Source organism: Hyla sarda, chromosome 7, assembly GCF_029499605.1.
Source record: "Hyla sarda isolate aHylSar1 chromosome 7, aHylSar1.hap1, whole genome shotgun sequence".
NCBI classification, from domain to species: Eukaryota; Metazoa; Chordata; class Amphibia; order Anura; family Hylidae; genus Hyla; species Hyla sarda.
The window spans coordinates 59,266,469-59,290,920 of record NC_079195.1 but is presented as its reverse complement, the minus strand read 5'-3'; the positions used below and the strand labels follow the sequence as shown (position 1 = coordinate 59,290,920).

Here is a 24,452-nt window from a genome sequence, read left to right as displayed (position 1 = left end):
GGATACGGGAGCGGACGGTTTTCGCCCCTCCCAACCGGATCCAGCAACCGTACACTACAGACGTAGTGTGAACACACCCTAAGTGTTTTGGGGCATTTCTTTTTTTCATTATAAAAAAATAATAATAAATTAATTAAAAAAAATAACGTCCAGAATTAAATTGCATGAAAACGTAGCCTCATTTCCAAAAATTTAAAAAAAAATAAAAAAATACCCCCCACAAAGGCTATATCATGGGGTAGAAAAAAAAAAGTACATTTATTGTGACTGTTCTATTTTGTATACAATGTTTTGGCTGGTATATTTGTTGTATGGAAATATTTGTTGTATATTTGTTGTATGTACTGTGCCACGGAACATGGTAGCGCTATATACACAGGAGTAAATGTCTCTCTCTATGACAGTGTTTCCTAATCAATGTGCCTTTAGCCGTTGCAAAACTACAACTCCCAGCATGCCCGGACAGCCTTCGGCTGTCCGGGCATGCTGGGAGTTGTAGTTTTGCAACAGCTGTAGGCTCCTTGGTTGGGAAACACTGCTATGTGAGGAGACTCCTGCTACGACTCGGCCCCCTCCGTCTCCATGACAACTAAAATGAAAAGGCGAGAGGAGGAGTAAAGCGAAAGGGAGGGGGTCACGTGTTCAGGAAGTCGCGCCGTCTGACGGGAAATGACGTCAGGAGCTGAGAGAAAGAACCAGACAGAGAGGGAGAAGCAGAGCTCGAAGTGAGAGCGGCGGGGAGAGGTCAGAGGTCAGCGGAGGGACCGCCGGGGGAAAAGGTCAGGGGTCAGCGCTGGACCGGAGGCCTAACAGGTGAGGAGCAGAGAGTAAATGGCGGCAGCTCTACGGGCCCTATCAGGCTGTGTGTGTATATGTGTATTAGGGACATGGAGCTCCTCCCCCTCTGTCTATACACTATTGATGTACAGTATGTATACAGGGCAGTATATGGAGCAGCCAGCACTATGGGGGGGGGGGGGGGGGGGGGGGCCTCCCTGTCTCCTTATGTTGTGTATGGTGAGGTCTCACTACACTGGACACTTCTGTCACTACCAGCCTTGGCACCTACTGGTTCTCACACTAATGTATCTTTTTTTCCACCATATTGAGTCCAAGCTATAAGACAGCACTGACAGATTTGTGTAGCTTTCTTTTTAATTACATTTTTTATAAGAGATTTCCAAGCCACGCCCCTTTTACGATACAACACGTGACGCAGCCGTCATCACTTACGCTAGATGTTGACGGATCTCGTTTGTGCTTGTCGTTCGGAACAGTAGAGATCGGATGACGCCCTGTATACTTGTCCAATAAAATGGCGCAACTTAAAGGGGTACTCCGGTGAAAGACATTTATTTTTTTAAATCAATTGGTGCCAGAAAGTTAAACAGATTTGTAAATGACTTTAGTAAAACATCTTTACCCTTCCAGTACTTATTAGCAGCTGTTTGCTACAGAGGAAGTTCTTTTCTTTTTTTAATTTCTTTTTTGTCTTGTCCACAGTGCTCTCTGCAGACACCTGTGTCCGTGGCAAGAACTGTTCAGAGCAGGAGAAAAATCCCCATTGCAAACCTATGCTGCTCTGGACAGTTCCTGACACAGACAGAGGGGTCAGCAGAGAGCACTGTGGATAAGACCAAAAAGAAAAGAATTTCCTCTGTAGAATACAGCTGCCACAAAGTACTGGAATGGCAAAGATTTTTAAATAGAAGTCATTACTGGCACCAGTTGATTTAGTTAAAAAAAATAAAAATAAAAAAAAGAAAGAAAGAAAATATAAAAATAAGATGTTTTCCACCCCTTTAATGACAGGTAAAAGAGCTGTCAAATGCTTCCACCCACATCTGAAAACGCTTTCCTCTTAATTGTATCCATAAATTGCACTGGTGGTTTCTATTCTCCACTTGCTGTCAGTGAATGGGAGCCCTTGTACATTCAGGGTAGGTTCACACGTAGCGTATTTGATGCTGCATGTTTTCCCACCCATTGAAGTCAATGGAAAGCAGCTGATTTTGTTACCCATTGACTTTGATGGGAAGGAAAATACACAGCATGGAATACACAGTGTGACCCTACGTTCACAGTGGGTTTTAACTTGAGAAAATTAAGGTGTGTGTGGATTTTCAGGCAATTTCTCAGTAATTTCAATGTGCGTTTCATGGTGGAACTGCTCTGAAAAGTGATGTCACTTGTCTTTACAGCTTTTTTTTTTTCCACCACTGTTAACCCCTTAAGGACGCAGGACGTAAATGTACGTCCTGGTGCGGTGGTACTTAACGCACCAGGACGTACATTTACGTCCTGTGCATAACCGCGGGCATCGGAGCGATGCCCGTGTCATGCGCGGCTGATCCCGGTTGCTGATCGCAGCCAGGGACCCGCCAGCAATGGCCGACGCCCACGATCTCGCGGGCGTCCGCCATTAACCCCTCAGGTGTCGGGATCAATACAGATCCCGGCATCTGCGGCAGTACGCGATTTCTGCTGCTGCGGGGATCCGATCATTCAGAACGCCGCACTAAGATCCCCTCACCTTCCTCACGGCTCCCGGCGTCTCCTGCTCTGGTCTGAGATCGAGCAGACCAGAGCAGAAGATGACTGATAACACTGATCTGTTCTATGTCCTATACATAGAACAGATCAGTATTAGCAATCATGGTATTGCTGTGAATAGTCCCCTATGGGGACTATTCAAGTGTAAAAAAAAATAAAAAATGTTAAAAAATGTACAAGTAAAAAAAAAGTGAAAAATCCCCTCCCCGATTAAAAAAGTAAAAAAAAGTATTTTACCCCCAAAAAGCGTAAAAAATTCAATTAATAGACAGACATATTTGGTATCGCCGCGTGCGTAAATGTCCGAACTATTAAAATAAAATGTTAATGATCCCGTACGGTGAACGGCGTGAACGTAAAAAAAAAAAGTCCAAAATTGCTACTTTTTTAATACATTTTATTTAAAAAAAATTGTAAAAAATGTATTACGTTTTTTATATGCAAATGTGGTATCAAAAAAAAGTACAGATCATGGCGCAAAAAATGAGCCCTCATACCGCCGCTTATACGGAAAAATAAAAAAGTTAGAGGTCATCAAAATAAAGGGATTATAAATGTACTAATTTGGTTTAAAAGTTTGTGATTTTTTTTTTTAAGCACAACAATAATATAAAAGTATGTAATAATGGGTATCATTTTAATCGTATTGACCCTCAGAATAAAGAACACATGTCATTTTTACCGTAAATTGTACGGCGTGAAAACGAAACCTTCCAAAATTAGCAAAATTGCGTTTTTCTTTTTAATTTCCCCACAAAAATAGTGTGTTTTGGTTGCGCCATACATTTTATGATATAATGAGTTATGTCATTACAAAGGACAACTGGTCGCGCAAAAAAACAAGCCCTCATACTAGTCTGTGGATGAAAATATAAGAGTTATGATTTTTAGAAGGCGAGGAGAAAAAAATGAAAACATAAAAATTAAGGCCAAAATGGGCTGAGTCCTTTAGGGGTTAAAAAAAATAAATAAATAAATAAAATAAAATCTCATTAAAGTGCATGGAAGGTGGGGAAAAAATGTTTTGCCATTGTATTTGCTCAGGTGGACGCACCCTTAAGGGTATGTTCACACTACGGATAATTAATGGAATCTCCGCTCGCAGAATTCCGTGAGCAGAGATTCCGTTCTGGCGGCCGCCGCAGTAGGACCGCACTGCACCGTCACCATTAACGGCTCTGCAGTGTTCGTGGACTTCCGCGCAAAGAAAGAACATGTTCTTTCTTTTGTCCGCCGCTGAAATTCTGCAGTGTGAACCGGTCCCGCAGAAGACCCATTCACACTGATGTTTATGTTCACAGCACATAATTCCGTTCGCGGCATTACGCTCACAGAATTCTGCAGGAATTACGCAGTGTCAGCTTACCCTAAGGCTTTATTCACAGGACTGAATTTCTGCATTAAATATTCTGCATGATTTTATAGCCAGTTCACTTCTATTAAATTCCTGCAGCAGAAATTCTGCTGTGTAAATGGAACATAGCCTAACCCGATTTCACACAGCAGAATTTCCTCACTGAATTCTGCATGTATCTATAGCCAGTTCACTATAATGAAATTCTTGTAGGGGAAATTCTGCTGTATGAATGGGACAGTGGAATCCCATTGCAGTGGATTGGCTATAAATTTGTGCAGAATTTTCATGCAGAATTCAATTCAGAAATTCTGCCGTGTGAAACCGGCCTAAGGCTCGAATTCCACTGAGTTTTTTTTGTTTTGCATAAACGCAGTCAAAACGCCAATTTTCCCACACAGCGTTTTTTTACTGAGCAAAAACGCCATGTTGGTTTTAAATTTTGCGTTTTTGCAGGCGGTTTTTATTCTTCTTTTGGACTTCAGCGATCCAAAATAGTGATGGAGAAACCTTTTTTATTAATTTCGTAGGGTATCATTAAAAAAAATGTAAAAAGATACAGTAGTGATGGAAAAAACTGTACCTAACAAAATTTTTCTTTTCTTATTACAAAATGTTTATACATTTTTAAACAGGGATCAATTTATGTGCACGGGTAAAGCACTAAAAATGTAGCCGACAATAATAAAAATGTAGTGTGTGCGTGTTTCACTTTTTCTCCCCAACATTTTTCAGTTAGTACTACTACTCCCAGCATAGAACACACTGTTCCATGATGGGAGTAGTAGTACCTGTACTAATTGACAGATCGCCCGTTGCGATCCTCCTGTTTAACGTATAGATGCGGCGGCAGCTCTTCTATGGTCCCTGGACTGCCGTATCTATACACCTATTCGCAGAGCTGTGATTGGTCAGATGGTTCTAGCCAATCACAACACTCTGTGGAAGATAGAAACATGTGTTTATATACGTCAGTGCAGAGGACAATAGAAGAGCGGCCGCATCTATACATTATACAGAAGGATCACAGTGGGTGTCAGTAGTGATACCCGCTGTGATGTGTTCTTAAATCCAAGTACTACTACTCACAACATGGAGTACACATGCTGTCAGAAATTACACTCACTGCGATCTGTCTATTAATGCAGGTTCTACAGCTCCCAGCATGGAACAGTGTGCTCCATGTTGGGAGTAGTAGTACCTGCAGGTAAGAACAGATCACAGCGGGTATCACTACTGACACCCGCTGCGATCGTCCTGTCTATAGCAGAGATGGAGCAGCTGTATACAGCGCTCACATCCCTGTTCTTTACTCCGGCCGGCCACTCACTCATTCATATTTACATCCCTACTGCTTCCTTTATTTTACATTTTTAAATTTTTTTTTGTACCCAATTATTTTGTAAATGAAACGCCAAAGGGGCCAAAAAAGGCAAATTTCACACAAAGGTAAAAATGCCAGAAAAACTGCCAAAACACAGGAAAAATTTGTGGCAGTTTTTCCTGGCGTTTTTGCTGGGGGGAAAAAACTTCAGTGGAATCCTAGCCTTATACTTCTTTTATATAGTTTAGTGTTTCCTGATCAGGGATCATAATGAAAGGACTGACAGAACAGAATGTCCGCAGAGAATAATGGGCCACAGTGTAATGCCCATAGAGAATAACAGAAATTTAATATTTTAATTAAAAACAAAACTTTTTGACATGTCTAATAAAAATGTATCCGGCATACTTTCCAAACTCAGTAGGATTGTTTAATATTCAGATTAAGTGGGATTATCACATGACACAATGGAATGCCCATAGAGTATAAAGGTGAAGTAAAATGTCAGTTTATTTGCACGTAACTCTGTTATGATAACTAGAGATGAGCGAACTTAGAGTAAATTCAATTCGTCGCGAACTTCTCGGCTCGGCGGTTGCTGACTTTTCCTGCATAAATGAGTTCAGCTTTCAGGTGCTCCCGTGGGCTGAAAAAGGTGGATACAGTCCTAAGAGACTCTTTCCTAGGACTGTATCTACCTTTTCCAGCCCACCAGAGCACCGGAAAGCTGAACTAATTTATGCAGGAAAAGTCAGCAACCGCCGAGCAGAGAAGTTCGTGACGAATCGAATTTACTGTAAGTTCGCTCATCTTTAATGATAACCTTTAAATGGCACAGTCATTATAACTCATTTTTGCTATTACACTCCTTTATGGTAAATAAAAAATCTTTCTAATTTAATTTGTTTAAAAAAATAAATGAAGTTTTCTATGTTTTATTTATGTTTAAAAAAAAGCTACTTGTCCAGAGCACATTTTCCCCCATCTTTTGCACAGACTTTGGACTCCTGCTGGCCTGGCAGACGTCCAAAATCAGGAAATGCAGTCTGGAGTGCTGATGGGGGTACAGCCTTAACCAATCATCGCTAATCTTACACTGAACTGCTCTGGGCTGTGTGTAGCAGAGTGAGGGAGGAAGTTCTCCCCTGTAAGGCTTCAGGTGATGTCACGCCTGCTGGGGAACGCCCCTTTCCAGTAGCGGTTTTTGATGGAATAACAGACAGAATCAGGGATGTGGAAATCCTATAGCCCGACGCCCGGGACAAGTAGTTTTGGGTGCCGGGCAGGTGAATTGTTTATAGATTTAGCCCTGTATCAGGCAGGGACAGACAGACTTCCCCCTTATTTTTCTTTAGTGCCGGTGTGAGGCGCAGGAGCCGATGGAAGTCTGTACCTCACACCAGCTCGAAGTGTATGGAGGGGGCGGCGGCCTCCAGCTGACTGCAGAGACCCCTTATCTCCCCTCCCGGAGGATGGACGGAGCTCAGAAGACACAGCAGGGTGAGAGAAAGGACGTAGACAGCTCCGTGCACAGCTCCATCCCCCGCACACAGCTCTACCCCTCCCCCTCCCCTGCTCTGTCTAGACAGGACCTAATCCACCACGGGGAGGTTGCTTGTTTGCACGAGGACAACACAGAGCGGGGGGGGGAGGACGGAAATCTCACCTCACACCGGCGGTGACTACAGCTCTGATGTCCACTCATGGCAGCTCAGGTGAGGAGACCGAGAATGCAGGCGGCGACAGGAAGGGTGGTTGTATATGTATGGTGTGAGTGTATGTGTGATGTTTGATGGGGGGGGGGGGGGGGCGGCGGCAGCGGCAGGTGTATGTATGATGTGTGCATGCATATGTATGGTGTATATCAGTGTTTCCCAACCAGGGTGCCTCCAGCTGTTGCAAAACTACAGGGCATGCTGGGAGTTGTAGTTTTGCAACAGCTGGAGGCACCCTGGTTGGGAAACACTGGTGGATATGTATGGTGTGAGTGTATGTGTGTATGATGTCTATGTGTGATGTGTATGTAATGTATGATGTATGTATAATGTGTATGTAATGTATGATGTGGGGGGGGGGCAGTGGCGGGGGTGTGTGTGTGTGTGTGTGTATATGGGGGCAGTGGCTGGTGCATGTATATGTGTATGCATAAATGTTTTGTATAGGAGCAGACGGGCATTAGGGCAGTTGTGCCATCTAATTTTATTTATTTTTAGTGGCACCCGCACTAAATTGCACCCCCAGAATCCCCCCCCCCCTTCATACTCACCAGCCGACCAAGAGCCCCACGGATGCACGCAAACACGCCCGAACCAAAACTACAACTCCCTGCATGTTGGACCATAACCTAAACTGTAGAACTATAAAGTGCAACATGCTGGGAGTTGTAGTTTTGGTTCGGGTCAGCTGCAGAGCTATAGGCTGCATCAGGGCATGCTGGGAGTTGTAGTTACTAATTGTAATTCCCAGTATTCCTTGACACAGCCTATGGCTCTGCAGCTGACACAAACCAAAACTACAACTCCCAGCATGTTACACAATAACCTTAACTGTACTATACAGTGCAACCTGCTGCAACACCCACAGAACCATAGGCTGTATGAGGGCATGCTGGGAGTTGTAGTTATCTAGTAACTAAATGCAACTTCCAGCATTTTCTTACACAAAATGCACCATAAAAACTGGAGAAGCAGAACCCCCCCCCCCCCAGTAACACATAAGTCCCTATTGAGACTGAAAAAAAGTGATTAAAATATTTTAAAAAGTGCGTATATATGTGAATAAGCCCCTTTCCTAATAAAAGTTTCCAATTTTCTTTAAATAAAAATAATGTACAAAAATAAACATAAGTGATATCGCTGCATGTGGAAATGTCCAGACTATTAAAATATGATGTTAATTAAACCGTAAGGTGAACGGTGGAAATGTAAATAATAGTCCAGAATTGTTCATTTTTGGTCACTTCATATGAGAAATATTTTATAAGGTGATCAAATAGTTACATGTAGACTTTTCTGGGCTTGTCTCGGGTGTAAGAGGAAATACAGCTCTCCCGCCGCTAATAGCCTGGCATACTGCGATCACCTATTAACCCATTAGATCACCGCTGTCAGCAGTGTCTAAAGGATCTTATATCCATCCCTGGTGGTCTAGTGGGGGGGGATCGTACTATTTTGGTGGAAATTATTTTATCTGCCAGGGCAAGTGGATTTTCTTGAGGGACAAGTAGATTGTGTTCCGCTTTAGTCCCTTGGACAAGTAGTTTTTTTTTAAATTTCCACACCCCTGCAGAATGAAATGCCCATAGAATATAATGGGAAGCAAAATATGATTTGGAGTCTGAACCATTTAACATATCAAATAAATCTTGTGTGGAATGCCCATAGAGAATAGTGGAATTTTAATATCTGAACTAAAGACACAATGATTGAATGTATCACATAAAACTTTAGCAGACATAGTCTCCAAGCTCAGTGGCATTGTTTAAAGGGGTATTCCAGGAAAAACCTTTTTTTTTATATATATATATATATATATATATCAACTGGCTCCAAAAAGTTAAACAGATTTGTAAATTACTTCTATTAAAAAAAATCTTAATCCTTTCAGTACTTATGAGCTTCTGAAGTTAAGGTTGTTCTTTTCTGTCTAAATCCTCTCTGACGACACGTGTCTCAGAAAATGTCCAGTTTAGAAGAGGTTTGCTATGGGGATTTGCTTCTAAGCTTGGCGTTTCCCGAGACAGGTGTCATCAGAGAGGATTTAGACAGAAAAGAACAACCTTAACTTCAGAAGCTCATAAGTACTGAAAGGATTAAGATTTTTTAATAGAAGTAATTTACAAATCTGTTTAACTTTCTGGAGGCAGTTGATATATATAAAAAAAAAGTTTTTTTTCCTGGAATACCCCTTTTAATATTCAGATGAAATGCATGTAAAATATGAAATACAGCTATTTTCTTTGGAATCACAGGGATGAATGACAGAATGGGAATTTCCTTGGAATGTAATAGGAAACACGATGTGCCTTGGAGTCTGAACCATCCAGACATACTCTCCAACTTCAGTGGGATTATTTAAAATTGAGATTAAGTGGGATTATTATTGGTTTCTATAAAATGACATGGATGAATGGGACAATGGAATGCCCCTACAGAATAATGGGAAGTAACATTTTAACTCATTTGCACATAAATCTGTGTTATGTAGCAAATTAGCTTTACCACAAGTGTTCCCCAGGTAGAGTAGCACATTGTAAACTGTAAGTAACTGTAAGCTGACAGCGATGTCTAAAGGAACATGTAAATTCTCCCTGGTGGTCCAGTGGGATGAATCTCTTACCTCTGCATCATTGGTGTCCGTGGCTCTTCATTCGATAGAGCCTGGCTGAAGCAGGCTCAACCAAGTGAGCACAGATCACACAGATCAATGGAGTTCTATTCCATGGAACTGTATGAGGAATCTAATGATTTTCTATATAAAAAATATGAGAAAATAATAAAAGTAAACATTTGGTATCCCCAGATGCATAATTGTCCCAACTATTAAAGGGGTGCTCCAACGCTAAGACATCTTATCCCCTATCCAAAGGATAGGGGATAAGATGCCTGATCGCAGGGGTCCCGCAGCTGGGGAACCCCGTGATCTTTCACGCAGCGCCCAGTTACCATGAGCCCCCAGAGCATGTTGGCTCTGGGTCTGATGACTGACGATCACGGGGCCGGAGTATTGTGGCATCACAGCTCTTCCCCGTGTGACATCATGCTCCACCTCCTCAATGCAAGCCTATGGGAGGGGGCGTAACAGGGGCAGCCCTAACCTGCTTCCAGCAAGGAGCCCTTTTCGCCAATTATACAGGACTAGTAAAGTAAGGAAAATGACCTTCTCTTAGACCTCATTATGCCCTAAGGCTGCTTTCACACTACAAATTGGGATTTTGTAACGGCCGATATTCAGTTTTTTTTTATAACGGAACTTCTAATGAATCTTTAAAACGGATACATTTTATAGTGTGAAAGCAGCCTAACTGATGGTGCCTGCACCTCTGTACCTCATATGAAGTTGATGATGGCACTGTAATCCGCCACCCGGCCGACCGTCTCCCAGCTGGGAATATGTAGTTACTGTGCAGTGATTTCATCAGTGCCGATCAAGCAGAGCTCACAGCAGGGAATATACCATCACAGCACTGTATCTTCATATTCCCGCACTGGAAGCCGACCAGGGAGCAGTCATAGTGTAGTGCCTTCCGCAGAAGTGTAGTGCTGACCCCAAAAACCTATTTGTAACTCGTTTTTTTTTTTTTTTAAGGAAAACTGTTCTCCTGTTCACCCACACTAAACCTAATACACCGGGTTATAGTGTGGGTGAATAGGAGACCGATGCGGGGTCAGTGACTTACATACGTACCTTCAGCCCGGCGCCCGGTCCCTCTGAAGGTCTGCTTCTTTCTTCAGTTAATTGCACAGGAGGCGGGCCCGCCGGGTGAATTTGAACATTCATGGTCGCTGGTCACGTGAGCGCTTGCACCTACTGAGCACTGACAAGACCAGCGATAATTAATTTTCATATTCACCCGGCGGGCCCGCCTCCTGTGCGCAATTCACCGAAGATAGAAGTGGACCTTCAGAGGGACCAGGCGCCGGATTGAAGGTACGTATTCAACTTGCCGACCCGGCATCAGTCTCCTGTTCACCCACATTATAACCCAGTGTATTGGGTTTAGTGCGGGTGAACAGAATGACCGTTTTCCTTTAACAACGAATCGCAGCTAGATTTATTGAATAATAGTTGCAACCCTGATGTAATTGATCCGTGTGAATATTTAACCCTTGGTCAACTGTATGAAATCCAGGCTGTTTGGCTTCTAAAGGATTGTATAGAAGAAATATTTGTTTACTAGAATCATTGCCTGTAGAGGGGGGGATATGTTCATAATACACCATTAAGGAAGGGTAACACGCATATTTTGTGCTGTGTATCTGCAAACAACAGACCCTGTAGTGTGCCTCCTGCTGTGCCTGCTTTGTCTGCTCGTATTGCACATATTAGAAAAAGAGTTCAAACAACACCTGATATAAAATTCACAAATATTTTATTGTAGATACATTTAAAAAAACATATAAGATGCGATATGGAGAAGTACTGTAAAAGTCAGCCAAAAAAGATGGGCTTATAAAAGAACTGCTACATGGTGACAACCATATGCCATCATATGTATAAAGTACGTATAATAACAGAAAGTGCTGAACTTAAATGGGCACTCTCATAAAAAATTTTTTTTTGCTATTGCACCCCCCCCCCCCCTAGCACTCCAGGCTGCACTTCCTGTGTTCGGACTTTGGCCCAAAGTCTGTGTATAAGATGGGGGAAAATGTGTTCTTGAGCTTTTTTAAGCACAAATAAAACATAGAAAACTTCATTTTTTTTAAACAAAGTATATTACAAATATTTTTAATTTACCATAAGGAGTGTAATAGCAAAAATTAGTTTTCGTGAGTGACCCTATAACTACTTATAAATCTAGCACTCACAAGTATCTTCATATAGAAATTGCTCCTTAAATGGGCACTGTCAGATACAAAAACTTTTCATGTTATAAAGCATGCAAAACCAAACCAAGCCTGCTTGGACACATACTAGTCCTGCTGTGTCCATGAGTCATCACCTGCATCATGGACACACTTCCTTGATTGACAGCTGTGAACGCAGGGCTCAAAGCTGGAGGAAAAATCCAGCTTGTCTCCTGCTACTGTCAGTGAGGACAAGTTGGGAGTTGTAGTTTTGCTAATGCTAGGGGAGATGTGAGCAGACAGCATACTGAGGGAGGGGGCGGAGACCTGCACAATGAGGCCATGCCCCCTCCCATTGAGAGGATCTCAGACTAGTGAGCTAAATTAAAAGTGTAATAAAATTAAATAAAGGTGCTAGACACAAAAACATTAGATGTACATGGTCAGGATTAGGTACTGAGGGATATATATTAAAAAAAAAATGTTTTTTTGTTGGATCTGACGTGTACTCCATAACCCCTTAGGGACAGAGGATTTTTCCGTTTTTGCATTTCTTTTTTTCCTCCTTACCTTTATAAAAACCGTAACCCTTTAAATTTTGCACCTAAAAATCCATATGATGGCTTATTTATTGCGCCACCAATTCTACTTTGTAATGACATTAGTCATTTTACCCAAAAATCTACGGTGAAATGAAAAAAAATAATAATAATTGTGCGACATAATTGTAGAAAAAACGCCATTTTGTAAATTTTGGGGGCTTCCGTTTCTACGCAATACATTTTTCGGTAAAAATGACACCTTATCTTTATTCTGGAGGTCCATACAATTAAAATGATACCCTACTTATATAGGTTTGATTTTGTTGTACTTCTGGAAAAAATCATAACTACAGGTACGCCCTTCGTCCCCAACAGGTTAGTAAGAGTGAATGGTACACAATGAGTGACTATAGCAGCAGTAATGCCCTTAGCATAAGTGCAACAGTAAATGTAGATGTATAACAGATCAATACATAGATAGCAATATGATGAAAAGGAAACATTATAAACTAATCGGTCTTACCAATGTGGAATAGCAGCCAAAGCCCCGACCCCTATGATCGTTTCGGTTTCCCTTTCGCAATCCGCAGCTACGAGCAGAGACACAGGGATATGAGAGTCGCCACACGCATGCGCAGTGTTCTCAGACATCTCGGCTGCTCTCGGCCAAGCTCAGGAAGCAGGAGAGTGACCGTGATGTCTGAGAGTACAATGCAGTACAGTGCGACTTATAGGTCCCTGTGTGTCTGCTCGTAGTGGCGGATTGCTGCTATGAGCAGACAAAGGAGGCACAGCAGGAGGCGCACTCTATGGTCGGTCATCAGAGGAGTAAAATACGCTGCAGATTTGTTACGTATGATCCTACCCTATGTTTACATTCACATTACAGAATGTTTGGACATAGAGTCCATCTGCAGCATATGCTGCCATAATCCATCAGCGCTAGGACCGTGCAGACATGTGCAGTCAACCTGCAGTCTGCGAAGATTTCCAACGAAAGACGGAACATGTTCATTCATTCGGCTTAGTCAGGAGAATAAGCAGAATCTCCTAGTGAAGACAAATGAGCGGAAAATTCATAGTGTGAACGTATGCAAACACTTGGCTTCATAGGTTACACAAAACAATTAGGTGTGAATTATATAATTTGCATTAAAACAAGTTATAAACAAACTGAGAATTATTTTGTGTAACCTCTGTATTGTATTTTTTTTTATGCAGCCGAAGTGGACAACTTCCAGAGACATTTGCATACCTTCTATTAATCCAGTGTTTCCCAACTAGGGTGCCTCGGCCTGTTGCAAAACTACAACTCCCACTCGCATGCTGTTGGGAAACACTGCGTTAATCAATCGATTGGAGGTTCTACCTAGTGGCCCATTACACAGCTCTTTCTATCGATAGCTTTTCTAAAAAAAATATTTCAAAAGCATATTTAACACAAAAATGATTATTTTACAGATCCCAAAGACAAAATGGAGACTGAGAGTGAGCAGAACTCTACTTCCACCAATGGGAGTACAGCATCCAGCGCAAGTTCTCGCCCACAGATATCTCAGATGTCTCTGTATGAGCGCCAAGCTGTCCAGGTAAAGTATTGCAATTCTATTGGCAGACAAAGGCCACTGCTTAGTGCAGCATTGTGTTGGTATCCAGTATGTTTATATATTTTGTATTGCCTAGAAGCTGCAACTCTATTTTATTTATTGTTGACTTTTTTTTATTAGCTAACTTTTAACCCCTTAACAACGCAGGGTTTGTCCGTTTTTGCATTGTCATTTTTTCCTCATCACTTTCTAAAAATCATAACCCTTTCAATTTTGCACCTAAAATTCCATATTATGGCTTATTTTTTGCGCCACCAATTCTAATTTGCAGTGACATTAGTAATTTTACCCAAATATCCACGCCGAAACGGGAAAAAAATCTTTTTATTCATTTTTTTAGTGCTATAAAAAGTGTCCAAAAATACGCTATTTTGGACTGTAGATTTTTTTTTCGCGTACGCCACTGACCGTGCGGTTTAATTAACAATATATTTTTATAGTTCGGACATTTCTGCATGCGGCAATACCACATGTTTATTTTTATTTACACCGTTTTTTTTTTTTTTTTTTTAAATGGGAAAAGGGGGGTGATTCTTACTTTTATTAGGGAAGGGGTTAATTCATCATTAGTAACTTTTTTTTTTTTTTTTGCTATGTTATAGTCCCCTCTAGTGGCTATGATATGCAGTACATTGATTCCTAACACTGATCATCAGCATAGAACTATATGCGGATGATCAGTGTTATCGGGGCTTGACTTCTCCTGCCTAGATCGCTGATCGGACACACCAGAGGCAGGTAACAGACCCTCCGCTCGTGTCCTAGCTGATCGGTACATCGCAATTTCACCACTATGGTCCAGTTCAGCCCGACTGAGCTGCTGGGATGCAATTTTTTCAACTTTAGACAGGACGATCAACTTTGACCGCCATGTCTAAAGGGTTAATAGCTCGCCACACGAGCTGATTGGTGCTGCACGCTATTAGCCCAGGGTCCCGGCGCCGGGACCGACCTGCTATGACGTGGGGTCACAGCGTGGCCCTCCGTTATAGACCAGGCGCAGGGCGTACAGGTACGCCCTGCATCCTTAAGAGGTTAATGAATGCTTTATTTTTAATCTCAAACCTTAGGATGGTTGATATGATTTCTTAAAATTTTGTATTTATAAGACCACGCTGCAAATATGAGCATTTTCTATCGGTAGGGATTTTCTCTTTAAATCCCTGTTGAGCTGTGTTTGATCTCTGGCTCTTCTCCTTGTGTCCTTTCATAGCATTATTACAGATTAACCAGATTGCATTAGGGCATTGTGCCTGAGCCCCGATAGCTATATATTTGTAAGTGCGAGGTTCAAGGTCTTTACCAAATCTAATCTTTTGTCCCCAGGCTCTGCAGGCTTTGCATAGACAACCTAATGCCGCACAATATTTTCACCAGTTGATGTTGCAGCAGCAGCTAAGCAATGCACAACTACATAGTCTGGCAGCAGTGCAGCAGGTAAGTGATCTATTATCAAGGCCGAAGAAAAAATATCATAATTTTTTACATTGAAGATAAATTGCAAAGTTTATTTAAATGAAGAGAGGAAGAACATTGCTGTATACTCTGGGATTTTTGTTCATAAAATTCTCGATTTTTCCTCCCATAGTCCTCTCTAGGTGGGGGGAAAAAATGCATGTGGGCATTTTTCTGGCAAAAATGATATTTTCAATACAAAAATTGACAGTCTGCAAATTTTTAATTCACACACTTTTTCAGATTTCCACAGTTTTTTCAGTGTTTTTTCAGCAATGTGATCATGAGATTTTTTTTTTAACCTCATCCACTTTTCTGCTGTAAATATTGCGAAAGTTTAATGTGAAAAATCCTCAGCAAATATGCAACATGTGACTGTGCCCTTATGAGAATTAGCTGACTCTCCTTTTACATGGAATTTAGATCTCCTGTAAGATATGTATCATCTAACCTTTCAATAAAGCTGAGATTTTTAGTAGAGACTTGGGCCCAGATTTATCAAACTGTGTAAGAGAAAAAGTGGAGTGATTTTCCCACAAGAACCAATCACAGCTCAGCTTTCACTTTACCAGAGCTCGTTAGCTGAGCTGTGATTGGTTGCTGTGGTAAAATCTCTCCACTTTTTCTCTCTCACAGTTTGATAAATCTGGGCCTTGATCTCTTGTAGTTATAGGCCTAATGCCGTTCTCATGAAACTGCATTAGGCCTATGGTAAAGACTCTGTGCACTCCAAAATATGCCAGTGTCACCACATCACACACAGTTGCCACTGTTAAAATGGGCACTGTCAGATCCAAAAACTTTTTACATAGTTTCTGATGAAAATTAAAGACCTTTAGTAATATGGCTGTTTAAATAATTTTGAAGAGAAGACTCAGATCATTAACGCCTTAAGGACCCAGCCCATTTTCACCTTTATAGGAGAACTCCAGAATATAAAAACTGTAAAGATGTACACACCCTCCTTCGCTCCCCCCGGGGCCTCCGGTAACCGGCTCCGGTCTCCGCCGCGATCCTCTTTCTGGTGGTCGGGGAGTCATACTGCTCTCAGCCAATCACAGGCCGCAGCGAGGTCCTGGCTCGGCCGGCGATAGGCTGAGCGGCAGTGTGACGTTTTCGGCCCTGGCAGCAGGTGCCGGTGTAGTGAAGAATTGTATGTCTTGAAGCATTCTCACACTGCCGCTCAGCCTATAGCCGTCCGAGTCGGGACTTCGCTGCGGCCGGTGATTGGCTGAGCACAGTATGACTCGACGACCACCGGCAACCAGGAAGAGGGTCGCGGCGGAGACCGGAGCCGGTAACCGGAGGCCCCCGGGGGAGCGAAGGAAGGTATGTACATCTCTCTTTTTTTTTTTTTTTTTTTTTTTTTTTTTTTTTACTGCCGGCAGTATGGGAGACAATTTTTATATTCTGGAGTTCTCCTTTAAGGAGCCGAGCATTTATTATTTTTTTTTGCACCTCTGACCACTGTCACTTTAAGCATTAATAACTCTGGGATGCTTTTACTTTTCATTCTGATTCCAAGATTTCTTTTTTCGTGACACATTATACTTTTTGTTAGTGGTAATTTTTTTTTGATACTTGCATCATTTCTTGGTAAAAAAAAAAATCCAAAATTTGATGAAAAATTAGAAAATTTTGCATTTCTTTTTACTTTGAAACTCTCTGCTTATAAGGAAAATGGACGTCCCAAATAAATTATATATTGATTCACATATACAATATGTCTGTTTTATATATGCATCATAAAGTTGACATGTTTTTACTTTTGGAAGACATCAGAGGACTTCAAAGTTCAGCAGCAATTTTTTCAAATTTTTCACAAAATTTTCAAAATCAGAATTTTTCAGGGACCAGTTCAGTTTTGAAGTGGATTTGAGGGGCCTTCATATTAGAAATACCCCATAAATGACCCCATTATAAAAACTGCACCCATCAAAGTATTCAAAATGACATTCAGAAAGTGTGTTAACCCTTTAGGTGTTTCACAGGAATAGCAGCAAAGTGAAGGAGAAAATTCAAAATCTTGCATGTTCTTGTAGACAGGTAAAAGGAGAGAAATTGCCCTAAAATGTGTAACCCAATTTCTCTCGAGTAAGGAAATACCTCAAATGTGTATGTCAAGTGCTCTGTGGGTGCACTAAAGGGCTCAGAAGGGAAGGAGCGACAATGGGATTTTGTAGAGGGAGTTTCTCGAGCGCTTTATTGGGGGACACAGGACCATGGGTTATATGCTGCTGCCACTAGGAGGCTGACACTAGGCAAAACAAAAAATAGTCGGCTCCTCCCAGCAGGGTATATAACCCGCCACTGGCGGTCGCTTCACCCGGAAGTTTTCAATCAGATTTGCCACCTGTGGGGGATTCCGGATGTCGACCTGTTCGCGTCGCAACAGAAAGGTCCATCACTTCGTATCCAGGTCCCGGGATCCTCTGGCTCTAGGCGTGGACGCGCTCGTCGTCCCTTGGACTCCCTTCGTCCTCCCCTACCTCTTTCCGCCACTTCCGCTTCTCCCCAGGGTGATGCGGAAGCTCAAAGCGGAGGGGGTCTCGGCAATTCTAGTGGATCCGGATTGGCCCTGTTGCGTGTGGTACGCAGACGTGGTCAGTCTCGTGGCAGATGTTCCCTTCCATCTTCTGGATCGTCACGATCTTCTCTCTCAGGGGCCCTTCTGCCACCCCAATTCACTTCCGCTTCGTTTGATGGCGTGGCTGTTGAGACCACGGTTTTGAAGGCACGGGGGTTTTCCCCTCAGGTAATTCGGACTATGCTCCGTGCTCGGAAACTTTCCTCTGCCAAGATTTATCACCGTACTTGGCGGGCGTACTTCCGTTGGTGTGAGGCTCGCTCTCTTTCCCACCATTTTCTTCTTGCCAAATCTCTTGTCCTTCTTACAATCTGGGCTGGAGACACGTCTTGCCCTCAGTTCCCTTAAGGGGCAGGTTTCGGCTCTTTCCGTTCTTTCAACGCCCTCTTGCAACAGATCGCCATGTTTGCACTTTTTTACAGGTTGCTCACGAGATTCCTCCGTTTTGGTCCCCTACAGCTCCTTGGGACCTTAACCTGGTGCTGGACGCCCCGCAGGGCGATCCCTTTGAATCTTTGAGTCAGGTCTCACTCCGCTTCCTTTCCTGGAAAGTGGCCTTCCTCGTGGCGATCACCTCAATTCGCCGCGTCTCTGAATTAGCGGCTCTTTCTTGCCGTTCTCCTTTCCTGGTTATTCACCAGGACAAAGTGGTACTTCGCCCTGTACCTTCCTTTCAGCCCAAGGTGGTGACTTCCTTTCACCTGAATGAGGACATCATCTTGCCTTCCTTCTGTCCTTCCCCTTCTCATCCGAGGGAGCACAAACTTCACAAGCTGGACTTTGTTCGAGCGATTCGGACCTATTTGTCGGTCACTTCCTTTCGGCGGTGTGACTCCCTGTTCGTGCTCCCTGACGGTCGGCGGAAGGGACTTCCGGCCTCAAAGCCTACCATCTCCCGATGGATTCGCTCCACCATTTCGGAGGCGTATCGCTGCAAGGGTCCGGTGCCTCCCTTTCGGGTTACGGCACATTCTACCTGCGCAGTGGGGGCCTCCTGGGCAGTCAGCCATGGGGCTTCGACTCTTCAGGTTTGCAAGGCGGCCACCTGGTCGTCTCTTCACACGTTTGCTAAGTTTTATCGTGTGCACAACTTTGCGTTCTCTGATGCCAGTTTAGGCCGCAGGGTCTTGCAGGCGGCAGTTCAGTCGTCCGCCTGAGTTGCCTTTTCTTTTGGGTTGAGTTTTTTCCCTCCCCAGGGACGGCTTTTGGACGTCCCATGGTCCTGTGTCCCCCAATGAAGCGCTCGAGAAAAGTAGATTTTTTTTTTTTTACTTACCGTAAAATCTCTTTCTCGGATCTTCTATTGGGGGACACAGCACCCACCCATTGGTTGGTTTGTATTCACCTGGTGTTCCCCTTCCTAGAAGGGGTATTTTTTGGTGGTCAGATGTTTTCTGTTTATTTCATTCCTAGCTTCTCCTTATGCTTTGGTACAAAACTGAGGTATGCTGTGTCCAGAGGTGGGTTATATACCCTGCTGGGAGGAGCCGACTGTTTTTTGTTTTGCCTAGTGTCAGCCTCCTAGTGGCAGCAGCATATAACCCATGGTCCGGTGTCCCCCAATGAAGCTCCGAGAAAGAGATTTTACGGTAAGTAAAAAATCTACTTTTTTCTGAAATGGTTTTTGGGGGGTATGTCACATTTAGGAAGCCCTATAGTGCTGGAACAGAAAAAAAACAAAACATTTTAGCACTCTATTTTGGAAACTACACCCCTCTCGGAACATAACAAGGGGGGTACAAGTGAGCCTTAACACTCTGCAGTTGTTTGACAACTTTTTTTTAAAATTGGATGTGTAAATGAAATAGATTATAATTATTTTTTTTTTTTCTAAATAGCGTTTTTTTTTTCTCCAAATTTTACATTTTTACTAGGGGTAATAGGAGAATATGCCCCCCAAAATTTGTAACCCCATCTCTTCTGAGTATGGAAATACCCCATGTGTGGATGTCAGGTGCTCTGCTGTGAACGTCAATGCTCAGAAGAGAAGGAGCGCCATTGAGCTTTTGGAGAGAGAATTTGGTTGGAATAGAAGTCGGCGGCCTTGTGCGTTTACAAAGCCCCCCCGTGGTGCCAGAACAGTGGACCCCCCCCCCCCCCAACATGTGAACCCATTTTGGAAACTACACCCCTTACAGAATTTAATAAGAGGTGCAATGAGCATTTACACCCCACTGGCATTTGACAGATGGTTGGAACAGTTGGCTGTGGAGATGAAAGATTACATTTCTCGGTCGCTCTTCATTGGGGGACACCTTACAGATGGGTAAATGCTCTTGCCACTAGGAAGCGCTGACACTAGGAAAAAAAAGTTGGCTCCTCCCTGGCAGAAAATACCCGCCCACCTGCAGTAAGGTAATCAGTTTTAGCTAGTGTCAGCAGGAGGCAAGACACAGGTTCGGGAGCTCCCCAGACCTGGTCTTTTTTTTAATTATTTTCTAGTAAGGGCTGTTTAGTTAGATTCTTTACTGCCTTTTGTTTCCCTTTTTCAGGTGGGGGTTTAGGAGCATGGCACTACCATATGCAGCTAAGGGGCACGGGGCATAAAGTATGCACCGTTCACCCCTTCCCGCCAACGGCCAGCGCCTGGGGTTGCACCTTGGGTCCAGGTCCCCCTATTTTCCCTGCTCGTCCTGCTGTCGCAGTCTGATGTGATGCAGGTGACTAAAAAGCTGGCTGAAGACATCTTGGGTGAGTATGTGGTGTCTGAGGTGAGTATACATACCCCCCCTCCCCTTGTCGTGCGAGCAGTGGTATTATGCCCCTATTTCTGGGGCTGTTTTTGGGGGTCCGAACAGTGAGGGGTTAGCCATCACTATTTTATTCATGCAGCCTGGGCTGCTCTACAGTGCTCAGCTTCTATAGTGGGGGGTTAACAGGGAGCTTGCGCTAACTTTTTCCCGGCCGGGTGCTTTCAACTTTCACTTTCATGCTCGTCCCGCTGGCTGGAGCAGTCACCTCCTTCACCTCTGCACCAGGTCTGCTGTGCGGACCCGGCGGGGGTGTGCTCCAAGGTGCTCGGCTGGCGGGAGTTCGTGGGACCACCCTTCTTCTTCCCCTGATTCTCCGCATGAGCCGGGAGGTCAGGCAGTTCCTCCTCTTCAACTCGCGCGCGGCTGGGGGCAGTGTCTGCAACGTCCAGCTCTGCCCTCCCTCCCCGCTGCGGGGGCCGGCAGCGCCCCATTAGTAAACTTCTTTTGCTCTTATATCCCCTACCTCGGAGCTGTGTGGTGGTTATAGCAGGCGCTTCTATAGCACGCTGCTATGAGCCGTCGCTGCTCCAGGGGATTCCGGTCTGCCTGCATGATAGTTCGATAGATTCAGCAAGCAGCACTTTGCAGGGCACCCCATGCTCCATTCCGGCTGCAAAACAACAAATAATATGTATTTCTTGGTCACTCATACTATTTGGTGTGGTTTGGCACCCTCTTGTGGCCAATACTTGTATTGTACTCTAATTTCTTGCAGGCATATCTGTTCTTTGAGGGCTGCCTTATTTGTTTCAGTCACCCTGGCAGGTGACCTACTATTCACAAATGACGTAAGCCGCTTAAGGTATCCCTCTGGCATCCCTGATGCTGCATTGTGGATCATGGTCGTGGAGCATATGTAATCCGCCGTGGCGGGTTGTTGCCGGGGATTCACTTTCCCTTGGAAACTTCCGGGGGATATTTTAAAGCAAACTGTTCTCTCCTACCACTGAGTGCCATACAATGAGCAAGCTCTTTTGCATTCCTGACAAACGCACCGGTTTCTTTTGAGATTCCTCATCTGTCAGGTCTACTGGCCACCGATCCTGAGGGTGTCCTTGGCATGTCATGCTATATGATTCCCTTCCCCACAGGCTGCCGCATCCGCAGCTAGTGCTCTGGATTCCCACATCCAGCGCAAGGTCTCCATGGGAATATTCCGGCGGGGGCATAGATTGGATCTGATATTATGTCAGACTGTAGTCTCACCTGTCACTAATTTCACAGCTCCCGCGTCCACGGCTGGCTCTCAGGTACCCCACTACTGGTGCAAGGTATCTGAAGGATGACCCATTGTATACTATGGACCCATACCAGTAAGCCTGACAGTGGTCTGCATGGTTTTCTCTGCCGCCTGTCTCTCATCACACAGCTGATGTATCTGCGGCTGGAGTTCCAGTACCACTCTACTGTGCATGGTGCCAACGTAATGACTTGTTGTCGACTATGGACCCACTCCAGTTAGCCAGACAGTGGTTAGCATGGTTTCCTACACCGGCTGTCACACATCACATGGCTGATGTTTCTGCGGCTGGAGTTCCGGTACCTCACTACTGTGCGAGGTATACATAGAACTGACCCAGCGTGTCCTAAGGACCCTATACAGGATGACAGGGATGCATTCCATGGGTCCTCAGCCTCCCTCTATCTCCCAGGGGGCGGGGTTTCTAGGCCTCCCCATCCTCCCACCTATGACAAAGGGGCACAGTCATCGCCTATCTGATTGTCCCATTCTTACCAAGCACCTGGAGGTGTTCTTGTTAAGCCAGTTGTCTGCATGGTTTCTGCCGCCATCGGTCTCTGTTCTCAGGGCTACCGCGGACATAGCCACGTTTCCCGTACCTCACTGCTAGGTGAGGACTGCTAGGTGAGTACCCTACAGGTACGTGGGATTGATGCCAGTCAGACAGTCCTTCGTCTGTTGGGTCTTTACACCACCGGGTTGCCCGTTGGATAGGCCGCACTCTGGCACCCCGCTTTCTATGGGAGTTTGCATTGAGTGACCCCGTGCTCTCAGGACTCCTATACCTGTCGGTCAGACAGTCCGCATGGCTTACTACTACGTCGGGTCAACTACCGTACACTTTCCACACCGTGGACGGTAGTTCAGGTAACCCACTGCCAAGGGGTAGTTTTGAGTGAGTCACCCTGTGCTGCTTCTTGTGCCTTATCCAACGCACGACATACTGGTTTGCAGGGTTCTGTACTTTACGAAGTCCCTCTCTGCGTGCCTTCTACTCTCTGTAGGCTGGTATCTCACTTCACTGTGTGTTTCAGTATGCTGGACCTGGCGTGGCCATGGTCCCTATGCCACATAGCCAGACTGTCTCTGCATGGTTTTCTAATCCACCAGGTCACCTCCCCCATTTCTGCCGATGCCGTGGCTGTAGTCCGGTGTCCCTTTCCAGGTGTAGTCCCGCAAAGTGTGTATCTGTGGGTTATTGGGACTTCTTCTACCTGTAAGCCACACTGTGTCTGCATGTTTCCTGCTCCACATACATTCTTCATCTCCTTTGTCTGCGCCTGCAGCCTTGGTGTCTAGCACCCTAGGGAGATGGGGTGTGGGTTTTATTCTGCAGGTCCCGGAGACTTTCTCAGCAACCGCGGCATCGCTCCATTTCCCTTTCTAAGGATGCATTGTGGGTCTGCTAGAGGCATACCTCCCTTCCTGACGGTCCTTTTGGATGCCTGCGGCTTTGTTCGTGTCTGCAGTCTTGGTACCCCACTACTATCGTGATGTCCTGTCCCTACATATGCTTAGGCCGCTCTGTAAGTGTTGATCTCACATTTCCTTCTGTTCGGTGGGGTGTGCCTTGGGGCTTCCTGTGATTTTGTTTCTGCAGTTCTTTGGTGGCTGAGCACTTCTGTTCTGGCCTGAGGCCTACTGGGGCGTCAGTCAGTTCAGCCCCCCCCCCCCCCCCCTCTAGGCCTTAAGGTACTTTTCCGGGGTTTTCGGTCCGGGGTGGCTCAGGCACCTGCTCTGTTGCCTTCGTCACCGTCTGGAAAGACTCTCAACACGTCTTGTATTTTTGCACAGCTCCAGTATGAAGGATTCCCATCCCTCTGGGGACACTTGGCGGCTCCTCCAGAAAGCAATGGGTTGTCGCTAGGCCTGGGGGCTACGTCCACCCAGTACTAGTCCCATGGCTGTGGGGCAGCATTTCCCTGCTCCTCTAGTGCCTTATGCACTTTGCCAGTCCCCTTTCTACAGAGGGTATGGGGATCAGGGTGCTTGGCATGGGTCAATACCTAAGTTTTCTCTCGTCCATCCTGGTTTTCCCTCCACTAGGAGGACTATTTTGTTGAGTTTTTTTTCTGCCGCCAAGATGTTACAATCTCGCTGTTCCCATTATATAGGTGGTGTATCTGACTGTGCCCTTGTTCATCCTTTTTCTTTTTGTCTGTTTCAGTTGTACTGCACTGCCTCCATAGTTTTCTGGAGTAACCTTCCTGTGCCCAAAACCTGAGTCCCAGCTGGGTTCTCATTTGTTTCCCCCTCCGTTTCCTTTCTGGCGGGATGTTACTTCGGAGTGCTCTGGTCCGCTTGGACCTCTGGGGTCCATCCCCGGTTGCTCTCCTTGGCTTGGACTCTGTCCTAGGATGATGTAACGTGCCTTCCTTTCAGACGGCTCATCCGGTTCTTCGCGCCTTGGTGATGGTTAAGGTCTTGGGCATGTGTAGTGATCCGGCCCAAACTCCTCCACGATCCCATTGGGTGGGGCGGTCTTTCTGTACTGCACTCCTTCACTTCTTCATGTTTCGACATGGAAG

At 44.6% G+C, this 24,452-nt stretch overlaps 1 protein-coding gene across 5 annotated transcripts in view; it reads left to right on the top strand.

The window, feature by feature from the left end:
- The first annotated feature begins 654 nt into the window (after positions 1-654).
- PHC1 (polyhomeotic homolog 1) overlaps positions 655-24,452 on the top strand; it is a 61,826-nt gene continuing 38,028 nt past the window's right edge. For all 5 annotated transcript variants that reach the window (XM_056529157.1, XM_056529155.1, XM_056529158.1 and 2 more), the window contains exons 1-3: positions 655-813; positions 13,744-13,871; positions 15,216-15,326. In XM_056529157.1, the coding sequence (XP_056385132.1) occupies positions 13,758-13,871; positions 15,216-15,326 (225 nt within the window). In that variant the 5' untranslated portion in view covers positions 655-813; positions 13,744-13,757. The remainder of the gene's footprint in view (positions 814-13,743; positions 13,872-15,215; positions 15,327-24,452) is intronic.